At 36.4% G+C, this 14,910-nt stretch overlaps 2 protein-coding genes across 3 annotated transcripts in view; both read left to right on the top strand.

Annotated features, from left to right (window-relative positions):
* Positions 1–4: 4 nt before the first annotated feature.
* LOC126849885 (protein GPR107) lies at positions 5–6,932 on the top strand. The gene is given in 11 exon segments (XM_050592232.1): positions 5–562; positions 1,249–1,389; positions 2,154–2,311; positions 2,405–2,518; positions 2,520–2,554; positions 3,801–4,036; positions 4,111–4,244; positions 4,323–4,590; positions 4,743–5,015; positions 5,106–5,275; positions 5,588–6,932. Coding segments are annotated over 11 exon segments (1,758 nt in total). The 5' UTR covers positions 5–466; the 3' UTR covers positions 5,721–6,932.
* Positions 6,933–9,904: 2,972 nt separating this feature from the next.
* Positions 9,905–14,910, top strand: part of LOC126849895 (probable G-protein coupled receptor B0563.6) — a 48,069-nt gene continuing 43,063 nt past the window's right edge. The window contains exon 1 of one of the 2 annotated variants that reach the window (XM_050592263.1): positions 9,905–10,573. The gene's annotated coding sequence lies outside the window, so the exon portion shown is untranslated. Of the gene's footprint in view, positions 10,588–14,910 lie in introns of both variants that reach the window. The other variant, XM_050592261.1, reaches the window with a different exon arrangement.

Here is a 14,910-nt window from a genome sequence, read left to right as displayed (position 1 = left end):
AGCACACAATGGAAACGAATTGTAACTGTCGACGATCATATTAATCGAGAGACACGAGTCGAACATTCTCGATCCTGATGGAACCGAGCCAACGAAGCTCCCCTCGACGTTTGCTGCTTTTTCTCCTTTTTTTAGGACGATTCTGTCATGCCGACAACACATGCTTGACAACACGACAATGCCCGGTCGAGTGTCGGGTTCGCTAATGGCTCGCGTTCGCACGTTCCTCCTTTTCACAGGCGCTGTCATGTGTCACGTGTCACGTCAGTCTGCTTCAATTCCGACGTTCCCAGCATTTCGGGAACGCTCTCCAGTCCCTGCTCGGTTATCGACGAGCGAGGGTCGAGTGTTCTAGACGCGACGCGCGCCGATTCCCTGTGATGTGACACACGAGACACGAGAGCGGTGATACAGCCTACAGCTGGAGAAGACAATTAGCGGCGGTGCCAAGAAGAGAGCCGAAAAGATGCGGTCGAACGTTGTCACGCTGACGTGTGTATGTCTGTCGCTTCTGCTGATGGTGGCCGTGGCTAGTGCGAGGATTCACAAACTGGATATACGGGTTGGTTGCGCTGGAAATGCGATTCTTTTTGCACGACACATTTATCATTATTATTATTATTATCGCGTATCTAATTGCGATTCAGGAAAAGAGAACCTCCAAGCGTCTGCGTTTTCGTTGAATCGTCTCGACGGATCGGAGATTATTTTGTGTCGCATAACGGAATAATCCTGTGAGAAATGAAAGGCGAAGGACGCCTACAATAGTGCATTGTGCGTATCGTTACATTGCGATCGTACGCGCAAGAATTTCTCGGCAAAAAAATAATATCGTAGGAAATCGCCCGTGGCATTGTCATCGGGCGTCATGCGCGATAATCGCCGAGCATGTCATATGTCATATGCTACTGTACGTCATTTTGAAAGAGAAAATTATTGAAAATTCCTTTATCGATTCCTTACATTTATATAATTAGCCACAATTAGATATGTCTGAATAATTATAACAATATTCGAATATTCTTCGAATATTCGTGCTGGCAATTGCTGATAAAAAAAAAAAAATCAAATCAAATAAAATCAAAGAAATAAATAAAATCCAAGAATTTTCGAGACGCGTGCGATCTGTAAGTCTGTCTATGCTTTTATCGGAGCAACGGTACTTTAATCCACGCTGCACTTTGTTCCCTTTGCCGCTCTTTGGCCGATGCATTTTTGTTTCCGCTCAAAGTATCGTTCGTATTTCAGAAAGACAGAAGGCATTACATCACTCTGAGCACATTCGGTTTCTACAAGGGTGGCATCTTAACCGTAAACCTCACGAATTTCAAGTTCGAGCCAGCAGACGTAGACAAAAAATTGACGCCGGAAAGTGCTAACAAGGCTGTGGTGAGTTGCAATAAATGCATTTTTAAATTATTTAAAGCTTTTTGAAAAATTTGAAATCGATCTTTGCTTAAAAAAAAAAAAAATTTTTTTTGGAGTTACGAGCAATATTATGTGAAGTGGAAGATAAAGTTAATCTTGATGTATCTGTTTTTTCTCAGAGAATTTTTTGAAGTAAAATAATGCACTACTATTATGCCAGAGTCATATAAGAATTTTGCAACACATTCTCTCTGTAATTTCTATAATTCACATATTTTTATTATAAACTGTAAATTTAATTACAACGTAAAAGAAGATAAAAATTTCAATCTGATAGAAGATCTCTCTATTAAGCATATTAAGCTCTGATTACAAAACAGCGCATATACGTCGCTTTGCCGACAGACACCTGTTTCTGCGTCTTCCGTACTTTGATAGTCCCGCCGAGATCCCGCGTTTATAAATAAGCGTCCAGGATGCTTGGTATGTATGTATATCATCGACTTGTTAGACTCGTGAATGACTTGTTCACACATACAACACTTGCAACATAGAATATAAACTGGCATATGAAACTTCCTCGTGTATATCGTTACCTTATCTTTGAAAGCATTCATTTAAACAATTTATAACACACATGTTTCATTATTCGTTCTAGACGAAAAGAAAGAAAAATTAATTTATATATAATTTATATAATATAAAAATTAATTTATATATCTTTTTGCGGAAATAAACAATCATTTTTATATTGTTACAAAATGACATTTCTATTTTGATTACAGTTCGGCTTCAGCTTGGGTCGAACGCTCATCGACGCTATCAATCCCTACGTGCACAATCATCTGGATGGATGTCTGCTGCAAAATGTTTCGACCCTCAGGACGGAGCAGAAGGACGACAGTTCCATTATATATTTTACCATGGACTTGAAGAATTTAACGTAAGTGACGCGACGCAATCGCCAGCGTTAGATTATCCCGGATGAAGAGTTAATCTCCATTTGTAACGAGGAATAATTCGTAAATCGTTGCAGGATGCAAGTAAACTGCAGTCGCAATGTACGAGCGGCACATATTTATAGAGACTCCAGCACAGTGCTGATGTATCGAACAAAGAGGAGCTCGCTGTCGGCGAGATTCAGCGATACCGCTCTTCCCACGGAGAAAACGAAACGCATCGCATGGTGAGTCGTCGCGTATGATGTTAAATTATGTGCAAAGTTATTTTCATTTCATACACGTAGAGGCGAGAGATATATACGCATAACAAATATTCAATCAATCACGTGTCTCACGCTTCATCGATTTTTACGATCTGATTGGTATATGTAATGCGACCAGCGTTTCTATTTAATTTTATATAACGTTGCACAATGTAATAAATTGCGAGCGGCAGTTGCAACATTTGGCATATGCTTAAAGACGTGGTAATTATGCGAGAAGATGTGATGAGATAGAGCGAAAGATATTTGACTTAGTCTCCGCGAATTGCGCAACTCAGTCAGAATTACTCTAGACATGGTCCGCTTCGAAAATTTTCAATCTAATACGTTGCTGTTCGCTATGAATAGAGTAATGAAATTTCGCATAGGAGTTAAAAACGACATCTGGTAAATGTTATCAGCGATACATGCGGTATATCGAAAATAAACCATCACAGCATACGCCAGATATTTTCGACACTTCCTCACGGCCTAATATTAGAGATGTAATTCGACTGCAACGGATAGAACAGGTGTAAACTGGAGATTTGGCTTATGATCCTTCGCAATGCAAACATATAAATTGTCACGCGTAATTTATTATCCTGACACAATTTCATTATAATGTCAATTATTATTTTCTTAACGAAAAAGATGTCTCAACGTGAAGAGAACAGGTAACAATAATAACGAATGTCATGCGTAATAAAAAAGGGAAATTTGTAATAGTTAGATTACCATATCAATGTAACTATTTATCATAAATCATACATCATATATCACGCATAAAGATGTTTGAAGACGAAATGTCATAAACTGCTGTAAATGCGATTCGAAGAATTCGTGCGATGGATGAATCTATAACGATCGAGACGCATTATTCACGCAGAAGATTTTAACGATAATCGATGAGCGACAGCATACCGGTCTCGAAGCGACAACGTCGATCGAAGCATCGCCGCAGATGAGAGACGCTATAATTAACGCGACTCGTCCCCGATTTTATAAATAACGCGAAACTCAGGTATTTTTGTGAAGGTTCCGTTAGGTAACTATCTTTTACGCTGAGTACACATCTCCATCGTCATCTATATCTTGCCTTAATCCACCTTTATTGTGTCGTTGAGGAAAACAACACATCCACGAACAATTTAATGATAATGAAATAAGATCATAAAGGAACCCTTACTTTTTCATAAGTTCATCAGATAAAAATGTTTTTATGCAGCGATCGAGAAATCCGTCGTGTTCAGCGATGCCCCGAGACTTGGGTCAGAGAGCAACGCATGTTCTCATCTGAGATTGCCGATGACGATGGAGACAACGTCGAAGGGCGAAAGATCGTACAACACGAGCTTCGTCATGTATGTGGCGAGCGAGGAAGAGGAGGGTCTGTACAATCTCTATTTTCACAACTGTCAGAATTATGAAAATAATATGGAACCGCTGCTTATGGATTTCACGGTAAGATTATCTGGGTATGATTAGGAGATTAGAGGCGCGATTGTTTGTCATTGCAAGAAATATTTCTCTCGTAGGTGGAAATAGCGGAGATTAATAACGACAACTTCCTCAGCGCCGGCGAGATGCCTTTGCCGGCTTTGTACTTTACGATGGCACTGCTTTTCTTCTTATCAGGCTGCTTCTGGGTGTTTATTCTTAACAAAAGCAAGTAAGGGAAACAGCATTATAAATGTAATGATGATACATTAGCGCGGAACAGAGAATTAATGCTACTTTTGCGATACAGGCATTCTGTATTCAAAATCCACTATTTAATGGCGGTCCTGGTGTACCTGAAGTCTTTCTCATTGTTATTCCACGGTATAAATTACCACTTCATCCAGACCAAGGGTGAACACGTAGAGGCGTGGGCGATTTTATACTACATTACTCATCTTTTGAAAGGAGCCGTTCTCTTCATTACTATTGTACTTATCGGCACGGGATGGAACTTTATAAAGCACATTCTCACAGACAAGGAAAAGAAACTCTTTATGCTGGTCATACCGTTGCAGGTAAAAATATCAGTTTTCTTTACTAATATATAATTTGTCATCTTTCAAATATTTTTTTTTTTTTTAATTTAAAAATGTTTGGTAAAGCAATTACATAATATATGATGGCTTTAAAGACGTAATGGCCTAATAGAAGCTCGTTTCTTCTCTAGGTATTGGCAAATGTGGCTGAAATAATAATCGAGGAAAGCGACGTAGGTAATTTGCGCCGCGAGACTTCGCGGGACATGTTTATACTTGTTGATTTGGTCTGTTGCGGAGCAATTCTATTTCCGGTAGTGTGGAGCATCAGGCATTTAGAAGAGGCTGCCCGCACGAGCGATAAGGCGGCCATGAACTTGCGAAAGCTCATGCTGTTCAAGCATTTTTACATTATGATAGTTTTCTATATATACTTCACTCGAATTATAATGTACATACTCAAGGTGTGTGTTGCGTTTTATGATTTATAGCGATTTATATATCGATTATTCGCAAAATTGATATTTTGATGTAAACTGCTCTCGCACTTATAGATCACCGTACGCTTTGATTATCAATGGCTGGACGAAACGTTCCGAGAAATGGCGACCTACGCATTCTTCGTCCTGACAGGTTATAAATTTCGCCCAGCATCCGCGAATCCATACTTCACGGTGCCGAGTGACGAAGTAGAGCCGGACGAGGACGACAAGGTTGACGTCGTGTATGTATCTTAAATTAATTTGCCACAAATGTTAAAAAAATTCTTTCCTTTCTATATTACTCCTAATTTAAATAATTTCTCTTACATTTCCATTGTTTTATTATTTTTAAATATTAAATTTCTTATCCAATAATAATAATATTCATAATATTTAAAACAAAATATATCAAATTAATACATATTTATACTTATATATTTAAAGGATAATATTTTGCATAGATTTTGAATAATCTTTACGAACAGTTGACACAGCTTTATTTCATTCTTTCATCTTGAGGACTATGAAGTTTAATATGTCAATATATTTTTCAGTATTTCCGGTGGTAACGGAATCAACCGGGATTTCAGTAAAGTGAGGGCGGTTAGAACCTCAAAGGTTCCGTCTACTGAGGAGGAAAGGCATAATCTCTTCCACAGTACGGAATCTTCTCGCGAGTACGACTGAAAATGATGGAGATAAATTGTGATAGATCGCGACACGTGACCAACACGCCTGCGAATCTTCGAGGCCACACTCTACGGATTGAAGTGGGGGTTTATATAAAAGCGTGATGAAAAGAGAAATTAATGAGAGTGCGACTTTAGCAACTTTTCTATCTTCAGACTTATTTTATATTCCTCGGAAAAAAAATACTGGTTTGTATTCGCGAATCACTACGTCAATGCGTCGCGTAGCAACTGGATAAAGTTATCTATTTCATTGGATCGCCGATTTCTCGATCCTCTTCCGCTTTCGTTGCCATTCAATCCGAAACGTTAGTGAGACACTTCTTCCTTTTATCTTTTTTTTTTTTCCTCTTTAATGAGATATTTTAAAATAGATGACTGTTCATCTTTCTCTCTCTTTCTCTCTCTCTCTCTCTTAATCACTTAATGTTTCATGATACGGCTCCAACATGAGAACGCGAGCAGACGATAAGTACGCGTGCTTTTTTTCGACGCGCCTCTTGTAGTCATTTTTCCGTAGGCATTTAGAGAAACATTTCCATTCTCTTCTTTCCCATAACGCACGCTTGATTACCTCGGTAAGAATCTCATTTTGCCGATGACGCGGGTACTTTTGTATCGTACTTCGTAATCTTACGTTTAGACAAGGACCGAATTGAACGGTGCAATAAACTTATCTAACAATATATGTCCTCTCGCGATATATTACACGAGATATTATAATACTAGAGTTAACGGTACCATTGATAATATTCAGTGGCAGATCTATCGGTCAGCTAAATTTAAGTATTAGGGCCAAAAAATCCTCGGCGGATACATGTATCGTTTCCTAAGCTGTAATGTGTTTTTATTTTCTTTTTTCCAAGATTTATATTAAAACATATTATTTTCTTAAATAATTTTATTTTATTTTATATACTTATACAGGGTAGTTATACATATATAAAAACCTTTCTTTGAAACATTAGATCATCGAAAATATATACAGATCCGTGACTGATTATTATTACTTGGTACTTATTATTATACAAGCGTTGTCGTTTCGCTGTCGTTACATCTAGGGCCATACTTACTTACAGCTGAAAGTTTCAAGAAATGTTCGCCAAAGGTAAATACGGTCCTAGTTACATCTGTTACTACCAATAACTGTATCGTATATATCGAACGGGACACGAATAATTGAAAGAATAAAGCGGATATTTTTATGAAATATTCATATTTCATCTAGATCTATATTTATTTCTTCCTTTTGCCGATACGATAAAATGTCGTCGCGTGAAAGATTAGACTTATTGTTAGTAAAAAGTTCGGAATAAAATTATCAATTTTGTGTCAAAAGTCAATTTGAACTTATCCTGAAATTAATCGGAAATTTTTTGTCTCTTTAGTCATAATTTAGTCATAACTGAAACCTTCATAAACTTATTGAATGCCTCCTAATACTTGCAATGTATTGTATTTTTTATCCTCTTTTATACCTGACGTGTACACCTATTTAAATCACCTAGATACATCTCGATAATAACTATACTTCTCTAATGATATCTCATTTGTCAAAAAAATAAATATGAGGCTGGATAAGATGAAAATTCCTTGCTCGTTTCCGGTGACGGATCGACATAACAATACATTGTGCGTTGCGAAAGAAGGTACCATTCTATCTTCAGTTCTTTAAATCGATTCGAATCATAATAAATTAAATTGGCAGCCGAGTGTTTAAACGATTTGGCTCATTCGATTTAACGCTTCGCGGTGAAACCGCGGCTGAAAAAGGCCGCGAGGCAATAAAATAGATTTAAAGCGACGCCACTTCCATCGTACGTCGTATACACGTAAGTTTTTATGATTGCTATAAACGTCGCCTGCGGTTTTGCATTGAAACGCCAACGGGGGCGGATTGTCAGTTTCCCTTCGTAAAACGTGTTAGAGGCGAAAGTTAAAGAGATCCCGCGGGGGCCTCGCGCAGTTTCCACAGCACATGAAACATGACAAGTACACACATCTAAGGAAAGAAAGGAAAAATTTACCGCGCAATATATAGCTGATAAAACTTTTATTACAACAGACGTCATAACAAAATGCATGGGACTGATAAATATTTTATTCTCCGAATTCGCGACTCAATTGTTTTTACAAACTCTGTTCTGTCAGTCCATTTGTAAAGAAATATTACTTTTGTGATATGTAACATCACCATACGTAATACAAGATATAGAAAATAATGACAGAGGTAGAAAAAAATCGATAAAAATTAATCAATTAACCAAAATTAATCATTAATTAATTAAATAATAAATAATGTAATAAATTTTTAAATTTAATTAATAAATTAATGTAACGCGTTACTCGAGATTAAATTATGTGAGAAAGAGAGGTCGGTATTTCCTCGCAGTATCATCGTATGGTCGCCATGATTCATTTCCAGATAAATAAGCGTTTTAGAATAACGATCGAATATACGAGGGTTTGATGTTCTTGATAAAATCTATATTCATCACGATAATGAAAACATTGATTCTACTGAGCTGCATTGGCAGCTTGCCACGTGTTGGAAAGTACGTAGAAATCTCTTCTCGTCGACCCCATGCCGAGTACATACTCTTAAGAGTCCTACTCCCCATGGGACGAACGCACAATTCGTCCCGTTCACGGTCAGAATAGCCCTCCTGAGGATCTTTTCGTGCGAAACACGCCGATGATGTCGGGCTTATTACGTTCTTGTTCCAACACGTGATAAATATCATTTATTTATGACATTTATTATGACACTCGAAACTTACAACATTTAGCACTTAGGGTCGATTACAGGATCTCTCCTGTTTTCTAAGGAGGATTAAATACGGAATATTGATATCTCAGTTTCTCTTTATATGCTGCGACGAAAATAAAAATTTACGAAGTACAAATGTATCGATGAATTGGACACAGGAAATGTAATTAATAATTTCAAAATTATTTCGAATTAATATTTATTCAAATTCTGCTTTGTAACACATCTTTTAAATAATTTGTAAAATTTGCATTGAAAAACATAGAATTTCAAATTCGAATTTTGAAGATTGAGAGAGACAATATGGATCATATAAATATCAAGTCCCGAGAGCTTCCAAATCGAACGGACAGTGGAAATGTAAACGTTCTACTCTGCTTCCATTTCTCTATCATCTTAATATTTCTAACTTTCTCCATCTACGTCATAGTTAGCGCGACGACTTGAGAAAGGGATGGGAAACTGGAATTAGTTAATACTTGTTCGAGTTAGAAACTACCTGGGATTAGCTAATCAAGGCTATCTGAAAGGGGAAGACGAGGGAGGAGGAAAGGGCAACTGACCCTTTTGCGAGTCGGAATGTGAAAAGTTCGACGGTGAATCATCGAAGGATTCGAAGGTCATAAGAGACCATCATACGCAATTTACTATGTCGATATGAGACCAACGTTCTCCCCTCTACGTAGTCTGTGCCATTCAGCGAAAATGCTTACGAGCCATAAACCTCAATCTTACGCAGCGGAACGACGTCTAGTCGTCCAGGTAGCCGAGACGCACAAACGTATATTATTTTGTCCCTTTAAGTAGTAAAAGTTATTCTTGCGCGTCGCGCAATCAAAGTAGATTAGAGGCAATCGACTCGATCGTTGAAGTCTGTATGAGACGTGAAATTTTGCCACCCCGAAACAATACATAGTTTTATAACTTTTAAATATAATATAAGTAAATAATTAAATATAATATAATTTAAAAGGAAATTTTTTTTATATTTAATATGAATTTTATTAAATAGATAAGAAACTTTTCATTTAAAAAATAGTTAAATTACTAATAAATAGTTAAATATTATCAAATTTAAATAAAATTTATATTATATTATATTAATAATAAAATTTCATATTATTAATAATTTAAAGTTTTATATAAATTTATAAATTTTCAGAACTTTTGATAAAATTGAATTTTTTAATAATAATTTTAACACACTTAAACATTATTTTATTTATAACATATAAAGTAGAGGTAAAATTTTATTTCATTTTATTTCAGAATAAATTATGGAAATAATACACATAAAAAAATATTAGATGATTTTATCTTCATGTGTTTTATATATATGCAAAATATCTAATAGATTATCGAGTCATGTAAAAAGAACTTGAACACGACTCTTCTTCGAATCTCGGAAACAATCAAAAAAAAAAAAAAAATTATACTATAGTTGTAAGTATATAAATATTAAATAAAAACTCAAGGGTGTGATACCAATGCGTTACGTATCAGATTAGGAATTGATATTTATAGATAAAAGCCGGCTCGTCCGTGATTAGGATCATCTTGTTATCCGCGTTTCGCAACGTCATCTCATTAATTCCGCCGCCGTCACCGAGATAAATCCTCACTTTCGTGCGTGTATCAACGAACGGGGGGACGTATCTGATCTTTCAATCTGGATCGCGAGTCTTCACGCGACCCTACGATCTCTTCCTTATACGATGATATCACGGAACGTTTTTCCAATATTGTGTCAGAAGTCTCTCCTTTCTTCCATTCTCCCCCTCGTTTTTTCTTGCGAATCTACAAAGGCGAGAGAGAGCGACGCATGCGTCGCGTAGCTGGACCGGCCGACTTCTCGTGCACTCGTGAAAATTCTCCAGTTAGCGCCGCGACGCGCTCGAAGGAGCCCTTGTTCGTCGGACGGTGGTCCGTAAAAAGCGACGACAAAACTTTTGTCAACATTCTTGTGATAGCGGAAAAGAAAAGAGGATCCGGGAGAACAAAAAAAAATGTTACGCGAAAAAATTATTTTCCGGAAGTAGCGCGCGCGCGCGCGCGCGATTCAGCCGCGAAAAATGCAACCGGTACGCATCGCGAGGTAATTATAGCACACGTTTACTATCCGGAACGTTTCGATCGTCAAATCGATCGAGACGATCCGTACGGCCTGCGAACATATGATTTTCATCGTGCGCGCGAAATGATTTGCACGCCGCATGCGGCGATGCAATTTGCGACAGATGATGTATGTTAAGCGTTTCATTCTAATTGACGAGTGAAGATAATGAGCAATTAATTATATCATTTAGCGAGCCGCAAATAGACGCTAATGACAATTTCTTGTTCATCGATTCGTACTGTTATCGATGCATGTTTCTTCTTTCACATTCTTTGACAGATCAAAGATGACAGATCACGATGCGACAACTGTCATTTATTAATGTAATTCACGATTCAATTTTGCATTATATAAAAGATTTATTCCATACAAAAAAAAAAACATTCTTGTTGGAATGATTTTATTTAAGCAACAATCAATAATATTTTATATATATCGTTATTTTTTTTCTACTTTAGATTAATTAATTTAAATAGCAAAAGCTTGTTTTATTAAAATTAAAAAAAAAAATTGAACAAATTCTGTTGAAAATATTCAAGTCTAGTGTGGAATTTAATTAGCGCATATTATAAACGGCCGCGGTTTGGAATTAATATTTCAGTCAATATAAAATATTTAAAGGATTACCTTCACCACGCGATTGCATTGCGTAGCGGGCAAGTGTGTGACGTAAATTAAAATATAACGCGGCTTTCAACGGCGACGGGTCAGACGGATGGTTCGCGACAGAATATTCATATATTTCGCGTTTTCGCGCGAATATTTATTGTCTATACTTAAGAAGTTTTATTGTGTAAAAATGTGCATAACGCGGTTAAAAGAGAAAGAAAATAGAAGAGGGTGAGAGAGAGAGAGAGAGAGAGGGAGAGTCGCGTGCATCAATGACGCCGCGTAAAATTAGATTCGGCTAAAAGCACACTCGACCTTCGGCGTAAAAATCACTTTATATCTCGTTATGTGTATGAGAGAGTGCGAGAGTCGACGTTTAAATTGTGAATGCAACGAAAAGCACCGGCGCCTCTTTCTAGACTGACCCCAGGTGCACATGAAAAGTAAAGCTGCAACGAGGAGGCAGTCATAGAGAGAGTACTTTTCTCATCGACGAGTTCGTTTAACCATTACACGCAGTTTGAAATGAGTTTAGTTATCTAAGAAAAATGACTTTAGTTATCTAAGAGCTTCGAAAAAAAATCTTAAGGTACGATATATATATATATAATAATAATAAAATTTCTTTCTCATTGTTGACATGGATATCAGCAACATTGTCCATGATTAATTATAATCGTATAATTTAGAATCTAAATAGAATGTCTTACGGAAAGGAAGAGAATATTATATTATTATAAATATAATATAATATAATATATATTAATGTAATAGAATTATATTTATTTATATTTTACGAAAGAGAGAAATAGAAAAAGAAAGGAGGAGAAGGGAAACAATAAAATGTTAGCACAATTTTTTTTTTCTCAATGCAAAAGATATAATGATCCGTTTAAGAATCTAATTTATATTGCTTTATTTAAAAAATTTTAATTTGTTCCTTTTGTATCGATTCGAAAGCACGATTTCGGAAAACGCATCACTATAAATCGACGCTCTTTACGCGCGATCGAACAGAGATAAAAGAATTCAGGTGATGAATGGAGATTGTTGTCTGGAATATATATATATATATATATATATATATATATATATATATATATATATATATATAGAGAGAGAGAGAGAGAGAGAGAGAGAGAGAGAAAACGAGAGGGCCAAATAAAAAGTATATTGCACGTTTCGAGGGATCTTCTCAAATGTGCTCGTTGAGCGGAGATCCTTGTCAGCGCGTGCTCAAGTGCTTCTATCTCGCCAAGTTTAAAGGCCAGCTTGTCTCTATCATTTACTGCAACGGAGAATCCGGGTTCCCGGATCAATCGAATATATTTCGAATTCTGTATGAGCTCGCTCGTATATCGAAATGAGAAAGCGGGATTATTATTCGTTTACCGGGTACACTCGAAATTGTGATCTAACAACGAGCAAACGTCAAACGCGATCATCATATCGAATTAGTTAATTTTATATACGTATATACAGGGTGCGGAAAAAAATATCGAAGCCTTTTGTATTTAAAAACTTTTCTATTAAACATTTTCCTCCAAAATCTGTTCCCTCCGACATATTTTAGGGTCCCCGTATTTTTTCGCATCCTGTATATTAAAATATATATATATATATATATATATATATATATATAAAAAAATATATATATATATATACAATATATTTATTTATTTTTCGTGTACGCGCGCATGCACAATGCATACAATAGAAGACATAATAGCGCGGATCAACGACGATAAGCTAATAAAGTTGGGGCCGGGGCTTGTTAACGTCTTTTTTTTTTTTCTTTTTTATCGCGAGAACGTGCCCCACCGAGGGCGCGTAATTATTGCTGTATAGCTGCGGCGGCGGGGCGATTTAATCGCCGCGTCGAGCTGCAACTTGCGCGCCTCAAATAATCTTAAGCGAGCGCGACTCTCCGACTCTCCCCTTTCCTTGTTCCTGCCACGCTCGCCGTATATTCGGGTTTTAGGGTCGTATTCGAAATCCGGCCACGATTCGCACAGTGGGCGGAAATTTTTTTTTCTCCCCCACCCCCCTCGTCGAACTTAAATTAAAAATGTTGGCGGGCGCGCGGACGTGACGTGAATGAAAAAGCGTGTCCCACTGACGGAATACGTACACGGATGCGTCGCCCCTTGCTATCTCTCCATCTCTTTTGATAGACGGTACTGGTAATATTTATAGAGAAGAAAAGGAAGAGGGAGAAAATGATAGAAATTCATAATACTGCCAGCAATGTGTCGAGGAGATCTAAGTACAACGTGTGGTGGAAAAACAGATGGGGATGCAATAAAGGTTGATTAGACACCTGACGGGGGGTTATAATATCTTCGATATGACATTGATGCATTAATATCAACGTAAAAGGGTTGAGTACGACAAAAAAATATCGATATGTCGATCAAGAATCGTATTGTCGCCACGCGCGGCTACTGGTTATATTTTTTTATATTTGTTTTCTTTTTTACTTTATATATTAATTAATTTGTTAATTATATTAACTAAAATAATTGTCTTATTTTATTTTATTTTATCTTTGACAATCTTGATAATTTTGTTTTTACAATTAATTAAATATTACCGATTTAGTTAAATATTTTAAATTTAAAATAAAGAGACAGCCAAAAAAGGTTTAATTTTTGAAATACTTTAATCTAAATTCTGAAAAATTAATATTTTTAAATATCCACGTAAAAAAAATATAAATCTATTATAAAAATAAAATTAACGAAAAGAAATTAAAAAATTTTAAATCGCGCGTTCGAATAATAGAAATATATAATTTAATTAAATAAATTTCTCTGTCAAATGCTCGATTATTTAAGTCGTGTATTTTTACAAAATTATTATTATTATTATTATTATTTTTTTTTTTAATTTAATGCGTACAAATTTGTGTTTTTAATTTAAAACACTGCAATGTATAAGTAGAGATACATACATCTCATTAGCCGGCAGCAATAGCTGTTGTTAAAATTGCGCAACTGGTGCGCGAAATAGTCTTTCTTCACCAAACTAAGATTCTCCAGACGTCTTTTATCAGCGTGAAAAATATTCCGTCGTGAAAGCTCGCGTAATCACGTTTTAGCCGCCATTGAGGATAATTGCCCGGAGTTCTCTAAGCAGATCTAATAAGAAATTCCCGGAGCGCGTCCCGACGTACTGCGTACCTAATTAAAAACTTAAATTTCGCTAAAATTCCTCTGTGTGCCAGGCAGAATTTCGGTTCTTTTTTATCTTTGAAACCGAGGTGGAAATGAAAGTTCCCTAATCTTCCGGCGGAAATCTCAATATTGCAAATGTTCCTCGCAGGATCTTCAAACGGAGCGATATCATATGATAATTATCTAAGCTAGGAGAGACAATTAAAAAATTGTGATCTCTACATTTGATATAAAAATATATATTTTTCTGGCGAAATTATTCGCGAGTGATTTATCACGTTTGTCACGTAATTTTACCCCCCTCCCTCTACAGCATAACTCCATTACCCGTTTACGGGAAAATATTGTGCCAAAGACACAACATCTGATTTTGATGGATGCGAAGATGACACTTTAAGAGGTTCAAAAAAAAATTCCTTTTTACGTTCGGCATGCATGTTCAATGAATATTGAACGTCTTCCGTTGACAAGGAATGGCATTCTGCGGTAAATTTGCGAGGACAAAAATTGGGCGGAT

Source organism: Cataglyphis hispanica, chromosome 5, assembly GCF_021464435.1.
Source record: "Cataglyphis hispanica isolate Lineage 1 chromosome 5, ULB_Chis1_1.0, whole genome shotgun sequence".
NCBI classification, from domain to species: Eukaryota; Metazoa; Arthropoda; class Insecta; order Hymenoptera; family Formicidae; genus Cataglyphis; species Cataglyphis hispanica.
Note: the sequence above shows the minus strand (reverse complement) of the source record. Positions and strands in the feature narration are given on the sequence as shown.